Here is a 15124-nt window from a genome sequence, read left to right as displayed (position 1 = left end):
TTCATGTGAACTTATAAGCAGGTGTCAGCCATTTGGCTTCTTCAGCCTGCTGTGCCAATCAATAAGATCGTGGCTGATCTGATTATGTTCCTGCCTATCCTCAATGTTTCAATCCCTTGTTTGTCAAGACTTTATCTAACTCTGTATTAAAAATATTCAAGGTCTCTATTCCTAAAAGACAGTGTAAGTAGTGTTCCAAAGGCACATTACTTTTGGTGAGAAAATAATTCTCCTCATCTTTGATTTAAATGAGTAAGTGACCCCCTAGTTCTGGATTCTCCCACAAGAGGAAATATCTTTTCTATATCCCCCCTGTCAAGACCCTTCATTCAGGTTGCCTCAAAGTCTTCTAACTTAAAAGAAATACATACCTGGCCTGTCCAATCTCTCCTCATACGATAACTCCTCCATTTCAAGTATTACTATAGTAATCCATCTCCAAACTGCTTTCAATGCATTTATATCTTTTGTTATGGACCAGGCCAGACCACTCCCTCAAAACATTTCAAGAAGGTAGCCCAGACCCAAATTTTTCCAGTTGTTTTAAACAGATGTAAGGTGGAAATTCCAGGAGTGATGAAGTGGACCAAACCACTTACATACCACCAAATGAAATACAAGCAAAAGAAAACAGAATTGAGAATAACACCTATATGAAAACCCAATTGACACAAAATCCCTGAAATTTAACAAACAGCTTTCTAATTTCCTGCAACATCCTCATAAATAAACCCCTGGGCAAAAAAAGTTAAATTCAAACACAGGCTCTTACAGGAGAGATGTTAGAGAGAGAGTCCGCCAGCAACATCTATTGAATCAGGGAACCTTTTTTCCCAGCAGCTTTCCTTGACCAACAGCTTTGAGAACAGACTGCTTGCTAAAACCAAACCAAACCAGGAAAAAAATAATGAACCCAGATAACTGGCTACTCCCTTTTCATTGTACAAGTGTTCTTAAAAAAAAAACTTAAAAGCCTTTTGCCTGATTTTTGCATTAAGCAGTATCTGTTAACCATTAGCTAAGTCCCAAATAGGAACCCCTGCCAGGGAGAACTCGTCATTTGGATACAGAACTGGCTTGAGGTAGAAGACAGAGGGTGGTGGTGAAGGATTGTTTTTCAGACTGGAGGCCTGTATCCAATGGAGTGCCAAAAGGATCGGTGCTGGGTCCACTACTTTTCATCTTTTATATAAATGATTTGGATGTGAACAGAGGAGATAAAGTAAGTTTGCAGATGACACCAAAATTGGAGGTGTAGTGGACAGTGAAAAAGGTTACCTCAGATTACAACGGGATCTTGATCAGACGAGCCAATGGGCATGGATACGATAAATAGACAAGGTCTTTTCCCTGGGGTGGGGTCCAGAACGAGCAGGCGTAGGTTTAGGGTAAGAGGGGAAAGATATAAAGGGTACCTAAGGGGCAACCTTTTCATGCAGAGGGTGGTGAGTGTATGGAATGAGCTGCCAGAGGAAGTGGTGGAGGCTGGTACAATTGCAACATTTAAAAAGCATCTGAATGCATATATGAATAGGAATGGGTTTAGATAGATGTGGGCCAAGTGCTGGCAAATGGGACTAGATTAGGTTGAGATATCTGGTAGACATGCACGAGTTGGACCGAAGGGCTTGCTTCCATGTTGTACATCTCTATGACTCTTGGGGGGAAAAAAAATACCAAGGACAACATAACCTTGTTAAAGGAGCAGCATCATTACACTTTGAAAAAGAAAATATTGTGCACAAACACTCCAGATGTGTTCTCACATCAAGGCACCTCATTTGACTTAAGCATAACCCAACTTTGTATTTGATTCACCTCACACCGAACAATGATATTATTATGGGCTTTCCTAAATATCTGTTGTACCAGCACATTAACCTTTTGTGATTCGTATGCTGGGACACCCAATATCAGCTGCATTTCCAAGAATTGATTTTTTTATTTATTAATTCTGTGGGATGTGGGCATCACTGGTTGAGCCAGCATTCATTGCCCATCCCTAGTTGCCCTTGAGAAGGTGGTGGTAAGCTGTCTTCTTGAACTGCGGCATTCCACTGCCACTTACCCACACTCTCCTTGTAGCCTTTAATTCCTTTTCAAGATCAAGAATCTGCCTTGAAGACATTTAGCATCCCAGTCTCCACTGCGCTCCGTGGCAATGAATTCTATAGGCCCACTAGTCTCTGGCTGAAGAAATGTCTTCACATTTCCATTTTAAATTGACCCCTTCTAATTTGCCCACGGGTCCCAGTCTCCCCACCTTACGGAAACAAATTCCCAGTGTCCACCCTTTTTAATCTGTGCATTATCTTGTAAGTTTCTATTAGATCTCTTCTCAACCTTCTAAACTCTAATGAACGCAATCCCAGAATCCTCAGCCATTCATCATATGTTAGGTCTACCATTCCAGGGATCATTTGTGTGAATCTCCACTGGACACGCTTCAGTGTCAGTATATCCTTCCTGACGTGTGGGGTCCAGAATTGGACACAATATTCTAAATGGGGCGTAACTAGAACTTTATAAAGTCTCAGTAGCACGTCGCTGCTTTTACCTTCCAACCCTCTTGAGATAAATGACAACATTACATTTGCTTTCTTAACTACAGACTCAACCTGCAAGTCAACCTTTAGAGAATCCTGGACTAGCACTCCCAGATGCCTTTGTACTTTGGCTTTATGAATTTTCTCACAATTTAGAAAATAGTCCATGCCTGTGTTTTTTTTTCCAAAATACAAGGCCTCACATTTGCTCACGATGAATCTCCTCAGCCACTCTCCTAAACTGTCCAAATCTTTCTGCAGCCTCCCCACCTCCTTAGAACTACCTGCTTGTCCACCTAACTTTGTATCATTGGCTAACTTCACCAGAATACCCGCAGTCCTCTCATCCAGATCATTAATATATAAAGTGAACAGCTGCAGCCCCAACACTGAACTCTGCGGTACACCAGTTGTCACTAGCTGCCATCCAAAAAAGAACCTTTTATCCCAACTCTACCTTCTGTCACACAGCCAATCCTTAATCCATACCAGTAGCTCACCTTGAACACCATAGGCCTTCACCTTACTCAGCAGCCTCCCATGAAGCATCTTATCAAAGGCATTTTAGAAATCTAGGTAGATAACATCCACTGGGTTTCCCTGGTCTAACCTACTTGTTACCTCTTCAAAGAATTCTAACAGGTTTGTCAGGCACAATCTCCCCTTACTAAATCCATACGGACTTGTTCTAATCCGAATCATAATCCGACCCTGCACTTCCAAGAATTTAGAAATCTCATCCTTAATGATAGATTCTAGAATTTTACCGTCAAACAAGGTTAGGCTAATTGGTTTATAATTTTCCATCTTTTGTCATGATGCATTCTTGGTAAAAACAATGACTGCAGATGCTGGAAACCAGAGTCTAGATTAGAGTGATGCTGGAAAAGCACAGCAGTTCTGGCAGCATCTGAGGAGCAGTTAAACTGACGTTTCGGACAAAAGCCCTTCATCAGGAATTTGAACAAGGGGGGTTACAACAGCGATTTTCTAATCATTTGGGACTTTTGAAAGATTACAACAGCGCCTCCGCTATTTCTTCAGCCACCTCCCTCAGAACTCTAGGACGTAGCCCGTTCGGGCCAGGAGATTGATCAATTTTTAGATCTTTTCTAGCACTTTCTCTTTTGTAATGGCTACCATACTCAACTATGCTCCTTGACTCTTGTTAATTGTTGGGCTATTACTCATGTCTTCGACTATGAAGACTGACACAAAGTCTTTATTCAGCTATTTCCTTATCTCTCATCACGAGCCTTCCTGCATCAATTTGGAGTGGCCCAATTTCTATTTGTCTCTTATGTATTGAAAGGTACTTTTACTATCATTTTTAATATTATTGGCTAGCTTACCTTCATATTTGATCCTCTCCTTCCTTATTTCTCTCTGTTAGCCTGTTTGTTATTGTAGTCTTCCTAATCTTCTGATTTCCCAGTGCTCTTTTTCTTTGAAACGTTTCCTGACTTCCTTTGTCAGCCATGGCTGTCAAATTCCCCCCTCTGCCCTGATAATCTTTTTTTTTGGGATGAACCTCTGTATTGTGTCCTCAATTACACCCAGAAACTCCTGCCATTGTTGCTCTACTGTCTTCCCCACTAGGCTCTGCTTCCAGTCGATTTTCATCAGTTCCTCTCTCATGCCCTATAATTACCTTTATTTAACTGTAACACTGTTACATCCGATTTTGCCTTCTATGTTTCAAACTGCAGAGTGAACTCTACCAGATTATGATCGCTGCCTCCAAAGTGTTCCCTTACTTTAAGATCTTTTATAAAGTCTGGCTCATTACATAGCAAAAGTCCAGAATAGCCTGCTTCCTTGTGGGCTCCATTACAAGTTGTTCCAAATGGCCATCCTGTAAGCATTCCATGAATTCCCTTTTTTTTTTGGATCCACTGGCAACATTTATTCACCCAGTCCATTTGCATATTGAAGTCCCCCCATGATCACCGTGACCTTGCCTTTCTGACATGCCCAAAAACAAACAGCAGAGGTCCCAGTACAGATTGCTGCGGAACACCCAGCCTGAAAAACAGCCTTACACCACTACCCTCTGCCTTCTATGGGCAAGCCAACTCTGAATACAAGCAGCAAGTCACCATGGATCCAAGCATCTTAATCTTCTGGATAAGCCCATTGTGAGAGACCTTGTCAACAGCCTAAAATTTATGTAGGCAACATCCACTACTCTACCATTATTGAACACCTTTGTCACCTCCTCGAAAACTTTCTTCAGGTTAGTAAGACATGACCTGTCCCGCACAAAGCCATGCTGACTGTCCCTAATTAGGCCATACTTTTCCAAATGCGCGTAAATCCTATCCCTATGAATTTCTTTCCAATAGCTTCCAAACCACTGATGTGAAACTCACCGGTCTGTAGTTTCCTGGATTAACTCTATTTCCCTTCTTCAACAAAGGAACAACATTAGCTACTTGCAGACTGGGGGGACATCTTACAACGATAAGTGGGACAGATGCTGTTAATTATTTTGTAGGTTTCAATGACAACATTCTTCAAAACTCATACAGTTTTCTCAGTCTTCATAGGACAATCCCACAATTCTGAGAACATCTGGTTAACTTTCACTGCGCACTCTCTAGGCAATAATATCTTTCCAGAGATTAGAAGACCAAAACACAGTATTCCAGTGCAGTCTAACCAGGCTCCTACACAATTGAAGCAAAACTTTATTGCTCTTGTACTCCAATCCCCTTGCAATTAAGAAGAGCATTCCATTACTTTTAATAACCGCCTACTATATAAGAAACTTTATGTATATTCATTCTTACTGCCAAAGTTGATCACATCACATTTTTCCACATTCTATTTCATCTGCCATGTTCTCACTCGATCATAAGTCTGTCTAAATCCTTGTAAAAAACATTCTACATTAGTTTCACAACAAAGCTTTGCATAATTTGCAAATTTGGAAATATTATGTTTGAGCTGCATGTCCAAGTTACTAACATGTACTGTGAACAGCCAGAGCCCAAGTATTGATTCTTATAGTAACTCACTATGCAGACTGTCAACACGAGAATGAGCCATTTATTGCTCCTCTGTTTTCTGTCTGTTAGCCAATCCTTAATCTATGCCTTACATTATCTTCTATCTTGTGTGCTTTAATTAACCAGCTCCTGTGAGGGATTTTATCAAATGCCTTCTGAAAATTCAAATGTATTTTGACTCCTTTTTATTAACTTCATTAGTAACATAAAGAAAAGCAACTAATTTGTCAAACGCTATTTCTGATCACTCTTGTGCAAGTGTCAATGTATCATGTCCTTTATGATAGATTTTTCTACTACTTGTGTGAGTCTGATAGATCTATAATTTTCTGATTTTTTTTTTTATTCCCTAGCAGAAATGACCTGTTTACTTTCTTCATATAATTGTAATATGTATATGTTAACCCCAAACCTTTTGGGTTCCAACTGACTGACTAAACATTTGACTAAGATGGTGCCAGAGTAGGACACTTCAGCTGGAGCTTGTTCGCTCTGTCCTTTTGTTTTTTTTTTCTCTCTTGGTGTCCCAACTCTTCACCCCTGGTCTCTAAGGACCCAACAAGGCGTCCTCTCGGCCAAGCCAGTGGTGATGTCTCACCAGCACATGGCAGTGTCCTGGCTCAGTCTCTCGATGTCCCATAGTGGCGTCTCTGCCCGGTCTCAGCAGCCGGTGGCAGAACCTCCGCATGCCAGTTGATCCTGCCTGGCCACGTTCCAGAAGTAGCAAGAAGAGATCAGGGAGGTGGCAGCTTCAGCAGCAGCAGTGAGGAACGTCCCCTGGTCTCAGTGGCGCGAATAGACAGCTAAGGTCTCCCAGAATGATCAAAGTGGAGGACTCATCACCTTTGAACTTTATTTCTTTATTTTTCCTGTTTATGTTAAGAAGGACTTTAATGTTAACTTGCATATTATTTCTTTATTTTTCAACTTATTCAATGAATGTAATGCGTGACTTTTAAAATTTTGTTTCTTTTGTTGCCTTGTACCTAAGTACCTTTGTACCTAAGATAGTACCATGTGTGGTGACATTACACTTTTCATTTACTCCTGTACTTGAGTATACTTGACAATAAAATCTAAATCGAAATTTTGCATTGCAGACAGAAAAGCAAGACCAATTATATTGTTCAGGGTGAGAGGGTAGCAAATAATTGAGAGGAATAATTGAAAACATTGAGAAGGCATCAGCAAGGGAATGGAAGGGTTGGAACTGGTGAAGAATAGGAGAAAGGTAAGGCTATAGTTAAGGGAAATGAAAGAAGTTATGTAAGGGGCAGAGAAAAGGGAGGGGAAGACCACTGGGATAGGAAAAATCGGAAGGAGATATCAACATTGGGTGAAGGGGTAATCCTAGTAGGATTTGATTTCAAAATTACATCCCAGCTTCAAATCCAGTATCCAAAGGTGCAATACTGAGACAGGAATTGGGCAGATGAGTAATGAGTAGCTTTAGGGTACAGGACCTTGAGTGTAGGGAGGTTAGGAATAATGCAGCGATCTCTAAGGAGGGTGCCTGTAACCAGAAAGGTGGATTGAAGTGTGTATACTTCAATGCCAGAAGTATAAGGAATAAGGTAGGTGAACTTGCAGCGTGGGTTGGTACCTGGGACTTCGATGTTGTGGCCATTACAGAGACGTGGGTAGAACAGGGACAAGAATGGCTGTTGCATGTTCCAGGGTTCAAATGTTTTAGTAGGATCAGACACGGGGGTAAAAAAGGGGGAGGCGTGGCATTACTTGTCAAAGACAGTATCACAGCAGTGGAATGGACGATGGAAGAGGACTTGCCATCTGAGGTAGTTTGGGCTGAGGTTAGAAATAGGAAAGGTGAGGTCACCCTGTTAGGTGTTTTCTACAGGCCTCCTAATAGTCCTAGAGAAGTAGAGGATAATATTGCGAGGATGATTCAGGAAAAGAGTGAAGGTAGCAGGGTGGTTGTTATGGGGGACTTTAACTTCCCAGATATTGACTGGGAGAGCTATAGCTCGAGTTCATTAGATGGGTCGGTGTTTGTACAATGTGTGCAGGAGGGTTTCCTGACACAATATGTCGACAGGCCAACAAGAGGGGAGGCTATATTGGATTTGGTTCTAGGTAATGAACCAGGCCAGGTGTTAGACTTGGAGGTAGGTGAGCACTTCGGGGACAGTGACCACAACTCGGTGACTTTTACTTTAGTGATGGAGAGGGATAATCGTGCGCCGCAGGGCAAGAGCTATAGCTGGGGGCAGGGAAATTATGATGCAGTGAGGCATGACTTAGGATGTGTGGATTGGAAAAACAGGCTTCAAGAGAAGAACACTAATGAGATGTGGGGATTGTTCAAGGAGCAGCTACTGCGTGTCCTCGATAGGTATGTACCAGTCAGGCATGGTGTAAAGGGCCTTGTGAGGCAGCCGTGGTTTAGTAAGGAATTGGAGTCCCTTGTGAAAGGGAAGAAGGCGGCATATGTAAAGATGAGGCGTGAAGGTTCAGTAGGGGCGATTGAGAGTTATAAGGTAGCCAGGAAGGAGCTAAAGAGGGAGCTAAGAGAAGCGAGAAGGGGACATGAAAAGTCTTTAGCTGGTAGGATTAGGGAGAACCCAAAGGCTTTCTATAGGTATGTCAAGAATAAAAGGATGACTAGGGTAGGTATCGGTCCAGTCAAGGATAGTAGTGGGAAGTTGTGTGTGGAGGCGGAGGAGATTGGAGAGACATTAAATCAGTACTTTTCATCAGTATTCACTCAGGAACAGGACACTGTTGCTGATGTGAATATGGAATCACAAATAATTAGAATGGATGCCCTGGAAATATGCAGGGAAGAGGTTTTGGGAATATTGGAAAGGATGAATATAGATAAGTCTCCTGGGCCTGATGGCATTTACCCCAGGATCCTATGGGAAGCTAGGGAGGAGATAGCAGAGCCATTGGCCTGGATTTTTATGTCGTCATTGTCTACGGGAATAGTACCAGAGGACTGGAGGATAGCGAATGTGGTCCCATTGTTCAAGAAAGGGAGTAGGGATAGCCCTAGTAACTATAGGCCAGTGAGTCTGACTTCAGTGGTGGGCAAAGTCTTAGAGAGAATGGTAAGGGATAAGATTTATGAACATCTGGGTAGGAATAACGTGATCAGGGATAGCCAGCATGGTTTTGTGAAGGGCAGGTCGTGCCTCACAAACCTTATTGAGTTCTTTGAGAAGGTGACTAAGGAAGTGGATGAGGGTAAAGCAGTAGATGTTGTGTATATGGATTTTAGTAAGGCGTTCGATAAGGTTCCCCATGGTAGGCTAATGCTAAAACTTCGGAGGTATGGCATTGAGGATACATTAGAGGTTTGGATTAGGAATTGGCTGGCTGGAAGGAGACAGAGGGTAGTAGTTGATGGATTATGTTCATCTTGGAGCGCAGTTACTAGCGGTGTACCACAAGGATCTGTTTTGGGACCATTGCTTTTTGTTATCTTTATAAATGATCTAGAGGAAGGACTTGAAAGCTGGGTAAGCAAGTTTGCGGATGACACAAAAGTCGGTGGAGTTGTGGATAGTGAGGAAGGAAGTGGTAGGTTACAGCGGGATATAGATAAGTTGCAGAGCTGGGCGGAAATGTGGCAAATGGAATTCAATGTAGCTAAGTGCGAAGTCGTTCACTTTGGTAGGAATAACAAGATGATGGATTACTGGGCTAATGGTAGGCTACTTGGTAGTGTGGATGAGCAGAGGGATCTTGGTGTCCATGTACACAGATCTCTGAAAGTTGCCACCCAGGTAAATAGTGCTGTGAGGAAGGCATATGGTGTACTGGGCTTTATTGGCAGAGGAATTGAGTTCCGGAGTCCTGAGGTCATGTTGCAGTTGTATAAGACTCTGGTGAGGCCTCATCTGGAGTATTGTGTGCAGTTTTGGTCGCCATACTATAGGAAGGATGTGGAAGCTTTAGAACGAGTGCAGAGGAGGTTTACCAGGATGTTGCCTGGAATGGTAGGAAAATCTTATGAGGAAAGGCTGAGGCACTTGGGGCTGTTCTCATTGGAGAAGAGAAGGTTTAGGGGAGATCTGATAGAAGTGTATAAGATGATTAGGGGTTTAGATAGGGTAGATACTAAGAACCTTTTACCGCTAATGGAGTCAGGTGTTACTAGGGGACATAGCTTTAAATTAAGGGGTGGTAGGTATAGGACAGATGTTAGGGGTAGATTCTTCACACAGCGGGTTGTGAGTTCATGGAATGCCCTGCCCGTATCAGTGGTGAACTCTCCTTCTTTATGTTCATTTAAGCGGGCATTGGATAGGCATTTGGAAGTTATTGGGCTAGTATAGGTTAGGTAGGATTCGGTCGGCGCAACATCGAGGGCCGAAGGGCCTGTACTGCGCTGTATCCTTCTATGTTCTATGTTCTAACACTATCCCAACCTTCACTAAATCCCAAATATGCTCTAAATTAAATACAATCATTACCATTTCCATAATAGCTAGAGAGGGATTTGCTCATTTTAACAGGTTTACTATTCAGCTTAATGAAGTGAGCTACATGTGAGTAGTGTTCACTTTGAAATGATAAGAACAGTAAGTGACGAGCAATCTGATCTACAGGTCAAACGCGAGTTATTTGTAGTATAAGGATGTTACAATTCGACTGTTTTTAGCCCAAATGATCCTTCTGGAGACAGAGGATGCTGGCGGGGGCTGGAGTTTGCCTGAAAATTTCTTTTACTGGTACTTTCACAGTCTCTTTACTTGCACATCTAGGGCAAAGGCACTATTCTGATTTGCATTCTTTGACTTCTAGTTTTGCACTTTCTCCATTTCCCATATTGCATCCAATGTGCAATTTTTGACATAATATTAACACTTCCTTGCACGCTCACTTTGTAAGAATTCTTGCCTATTGTGTGAGAAAATTGTACTTAATTTAAATTATTTGTATTTTAAACAAAACAAATATTAAATTCAGAACAATGGTAAATTGAAATATTCTCTGCTGAATTCAGTGATTCTGAGGAAACTACAGTTTTTAAAAAGAAATGGGTTAAACTAAAAGGTTCCATCTGGGACTGTTATGTATGGTCCAATCTGAAAATGTGTTGCTGGTTAAAACACAGCAGGTCAGGCAGCATCCAAGGAACAGGGAATTCGACGTTTTGGGCAAAAGCCCTTCATCTTTTGCCCGAAACGTCGAATTCCCTGTTCCTTGGATGCTGCCTGACCTGCTGCGTTTTAACCAGCAACACATTTTCAGCTCTGGTCTCCAGTATCTGCAGACCTCACTTTTTACTCAAAGTATGGTCCAATATTTCCCACTTGGTAAAAACAATGACTGCAGATGCTGGAAACCAGACTTTGGATTAGTGGTGCTAGAAGAGCACAGCAGTTCAGGCAACATCCAAAGTGCAGCGAAATCGACGTTTCGGGCAAAAGCCCTTCATCAGGAATAAAGGCAGTGAGCCTGAAGCGTGGAGAGATAAGCTAGAGGAGGGTGGGGGTGGGGGTGGGGAGAAAAGCATTAGAGTACAATGGGTGAGTGGGGGAGGGGATGAAGGTGATAGGTCAGGGAGGAGAGGGTGGAGTGGATAGGTGGAAAAGGAGATAGGCAGGTAGGACAAGTCCAGACAAGTCATGGGGACAGTGCTGAGCTGGAAGTTTGGAACTAGGGTGAGGTGGGGGAAGGGGAAATGAGGAAACTGTTGAAGTCCACATTGATGCCCTGGGGTTGAAGTGTTCCGAGGCGGAAGATGAGGCGTTCTTCCTCCATGTGTCTGGTGATGAGGGAGCGGCGGTGAAGGAGGCCCAGGACCTCCATGTCCTCGGCAGAGTGGGAGGGGGAGTTGAAATGTTGGGTCACGGGGCGGTGTGGTTGATTGCTGCGGGTGTCTCGGAGATGTTCCCTGAAGCGCTCTGCTAGGAGGCGCCCAGTCTCCCCAATGTAGAGGAGACCGCATCGGGAGCAACTGATGCAATAAATGATATTAGTGGATGTGCAGGTAAAACTTTGATGGATGTGGAATGCTCCTTTAGGGCCTTGGATAGAGGTGAGGGAGGAGTTGTGGGCACAGGTTTTACAATTCCTGCGGTGGCAGGGGAAAGTGCCAGGATGGGGGGGGGCGTGGACCGGGGGGGGGCGTGGCGTGGACCGGGGGGGGCGTGGACCTTACCAGGTAATCACGGAGGGAATCCCCACTTGTCATGCAAAGTTCTGTCACAATGCTATCTGCTGGCTTTAGTACATACATGGGCAGTTCACCCTCCCCATAGATTTTGTAGTCATTTAATGACAGCTTTACAATGGAAAAAAAATTGCTTTCCTGCAGGGGAAAGATGGATATGTGATGTTTCGGAATTGTCAATGGCTGGTTGATACAGAAACGGCTCCCAGTCTCTCCACTGTTGTCATTAACCATTTTGAATCAGTAAAAATTCTCCAGGGACTCAAGAAATGTAAATCCGGACATCGGATGAGTTTAATCAAAGTCTCTCAAGCTGCATCAATAACAGGTAAATTTATTTGAGCTAGTTAAAGATAATAATCTTTAAGATACTACAACTGATTTTGTTTTCCTCAATGTATCTTATAGGGACCAATGTGATAGACTTTGATACTATACAACTCTAGAGGTAGTCGAGGCCTTTGTAAAACAAAACCTAACTGTTTCTTAGAAAAGTCCTATATATTAGATTTCATTAATAGCCTCTAAGTGGATCAAACCAAACCACAGGATATTAAGTTGTATCATGTTTGTTCCATGTCTCTGAAAAACAGTTCACTCCGCTACACTGATGTTGCTGTTTAATTTGTTAGCTTTTCTTTCACCTATTTATTGACATTATTATTATTAAATCATGTCAGATGTGCTTCCACTATTGTATTTAAAATGCTTGTGTAAAATATTTTAAAATAAAAATAAAATACTTTGATAAATTTTATGCTCTTGATTGAGTAACCAGGGAAAACCCTTGAACGATTTGAATTAGAAATTTGACCACACTGTCAAATACCCTGTTAACTATCTAGAATGAGAAGAGCTTTTCCAAAAAGCTTTCAGAAATTTTAAAATAAATATGTATGTATGATAGAACTGTAGTGAAGCCTGAACTGCACTTGTTAGCAGTATAGAAATGTAGTACTTTAGGATTATAATTTCTGACGATGCAATTGACATTAAATGATTCATTTTATCCTGAGAAAATGATTGCATCTGTAATTGTATATCTGTACTTTATCAAAGTGATATAGTAGATTGAAATTGAAAAACTGCAACTTTAATTTCCATCCACATAAATATAGACATTTGGATTAACAAAATGAATATAAAATTGTAAAGTCCAACTGCGGATGATTTTCTTCTTTCATATTACTTGAGCTTTAATGAATCAAAGTTATTTCCTTTAAATGTACTGTATTTTTCATTATCTACATACATTCTTGCTTGGCAGAATAGTAGTCTAGTGGTAATTGGTATAATGTCTCTGATCTAGTAATCCAAAAGCTGGGCTAATGTTCTGGGGAAATGGATTCGACTTTGACCTTGGCACATGATGAAATTTGAATTCAATAAAATCTGGAATTGAAAGCTAGCTAAATGGCGACCATGTGAATACCATCGATTGTCATCAAGAACCCATCTAGTTCACTACGGCATTTTAAGAAATCTGCTTCCTTGGGCTACGTGTGAATGCTTACTCACAGCAACGTGGTTGATTCTTAAATGCCCTTTGAAATAGCTAATTAATGCTAGCCTAGCTAGTCATGCCCACATTTCATAAATGAATAAAAATCAACATTTAACCTGCAGAAGTTAGGAGAAAATTAAACTTCTCAACTGTGTGCCATTGATGAAATTGCTTTCTCAATATGCATATTTCAAAGATGTTGCAATTTTGTTTGTAAGTTGCTGGCTAACAGAGAAAAAAAACAGGCAATTGTTGTTTCTCAATTAGCTCCATCTGGCTAATGACTTAGTTATAATTATTTTTCTTTAGATTTTGAGAAGAAAGCTGATGAAAAAATTGTAGTTGCCCCTGTCCCCGATGTGGAAGGAAGAATATATCATGTTACCAAGGAAATGAAACAACACCTTAGACAACTGCGATCTGAACGAGAACTAGGCCAAAAGACATTTCCATTAGATCGCTGTAGTGCAAGTAACACATTTGGTTGTGAATTAAAGTAGTAAAAATAGAAATTTTGCATTTTTAGTGCTTAATTTTAAATGTTATTTTCAGGAAAAATCTTCTAACAGAAGTATTTTTCCGTGTTTGAACAAGTGTTATAGGAAAACTTTGATTTTGCGAACTAGTAAAACACAGGTTTGATATTAAACCAGCCTAAACAATGTTTTTTTTAAATGCCTGTCATGTAGTTTCCTTCTGTTGTTAAACAATCTTTTTTAGAGATTGAATCTATCATTTTGCTTTGTGATATCACAGAGGAAACCTGCAAAAATGTTCACATTATATATCCTATTTCTGTATCTTTGTGCTTTCTGTATTTTTGCATTGTAGATAATGTCAAAGTGTATAAGATATCAGAATAAAGACTGGTTGAAATAATATCTAATAAGAACAGTAAATCTGGTAACAATGTTTTCTATGACACACTTGCAGATATTTGTCCTGACCCATTGCTGATCTGGCAAATGGGATTTAACTGACACTATGTTCTTGGCATAGATATGGATCTGGCACAATTTGTTCAGTCATGCTTCAACAGATTAAAGGCATAGTTAATATAAATAGCAAACCAGACATAACATGAACTGTATAGTATTGCACTTCACAGCTGTGTGGACAAGGGAGTTTAAAAAAATTAGGAACGGCTACCCCAAAATGCAGATAATATGGTATAGTTGAATTAAGGTTAATTATTGTAATTTAACCAAAGAACTAACAAGAAAAATATTAAAGATGTATAAATCTTTCCCATGTCTTAGAATAAATATATACAAACTGATTAATATCATTACATTCATCATAACTTAATATAAAATTGCATTATTAGGGGGAGGTGATTGCCTAGTGGTATTAACACCAGACTATTAATCCAGAGTCCCAGATGATGTTGTGTGGACCTGGGTTTGAATCCCACTAGACAGTGGAATTTGAATTCAATAAAAGAAACCTGGAATTAAACCATCAATTGACTGAAAAACCCATCTGATTCATTCTTGTCCTTTAGGGAAGGAAACTCCAGACCCACAGCATTGTGGTTATTACAAGAAATACAAATTAATTACCTGTTTTAGTTTCCACATATCCTGAAGCATAGTGAGTGTAATATTCTTTGAACATGCTTTGTCTCAAGGAAGATGGAACCCAAATCTTCTCTGCTCTGGAGCTAGCACATCATTACTCCTCTGCTCCCTTAAACTCTTAAGAATTACGTGATGCTATATCCTTACTCATGCCAAATATTACATCCTATGATAAAAATATGAGCTGAAGTATTGGATTAAGGAACCAGATGACAGTATGAGGAGATTAATCTTGTAATTTATCTGTAGCCTGACTCTCCCCATCCTCATTATCTTAATCACAGTTACGATATACTAGAAATAAATTATTTTGTTATCCATTTCATCATTTTCCATCA

General features: G+C 40.8%; 1 protein-coding gene across 1 annotated transcript in view; it reads left to right on the top strand.

Annotated features, from left to right (window-relative positions):
* Nucleotides 1-13772, top strand: part of LOC132811747 (NAD 5'-nucleotidase-like) — a 62561-nt gene extending 48789 nt beyond the window's left edge. The window contains exons 7-9 of the mRNA XM_060822906.1: nt 11847-12030; nt 13516-13677; nt 13759-13772. Of these exons, the coding sequence (XP_060678889.1) occupies nt 11847-12030; nt 13516-13677; nt 13759-13772 (360 nt within the window). The remainder of the gene's footprint in view (nt 1-11846; nt 12031-13515; nt 13678-13758) is intronic.
* The last annotated feature ends 1352 nt before the right edge of the window (nt 13773-15124 follow it).

Source organism: Hemiscyllium ocellatum, chromosome 1 (genome assembly GCF_020745735.1).
Source record: "Hemiscyllium ocellatum isolate sHemOce1 chromosome 1, sHemOce1.pat.X.cur, whole genome shotgun sequence".
Classification (NCBI taxonomy): domain Eukaryota; kingdom Metazoa; phylum Chordata; class Chondrichthyes; order Orectolobiformes; family Hemiscylliidae; genus Hemiscyllium; species Hemiscyllium ocellatum.
The sequence above is the reverse complement of the archived record's forward strand: the minus strand, read 5'-3'. Positions and strand labels throughout refer to the sequence as shown.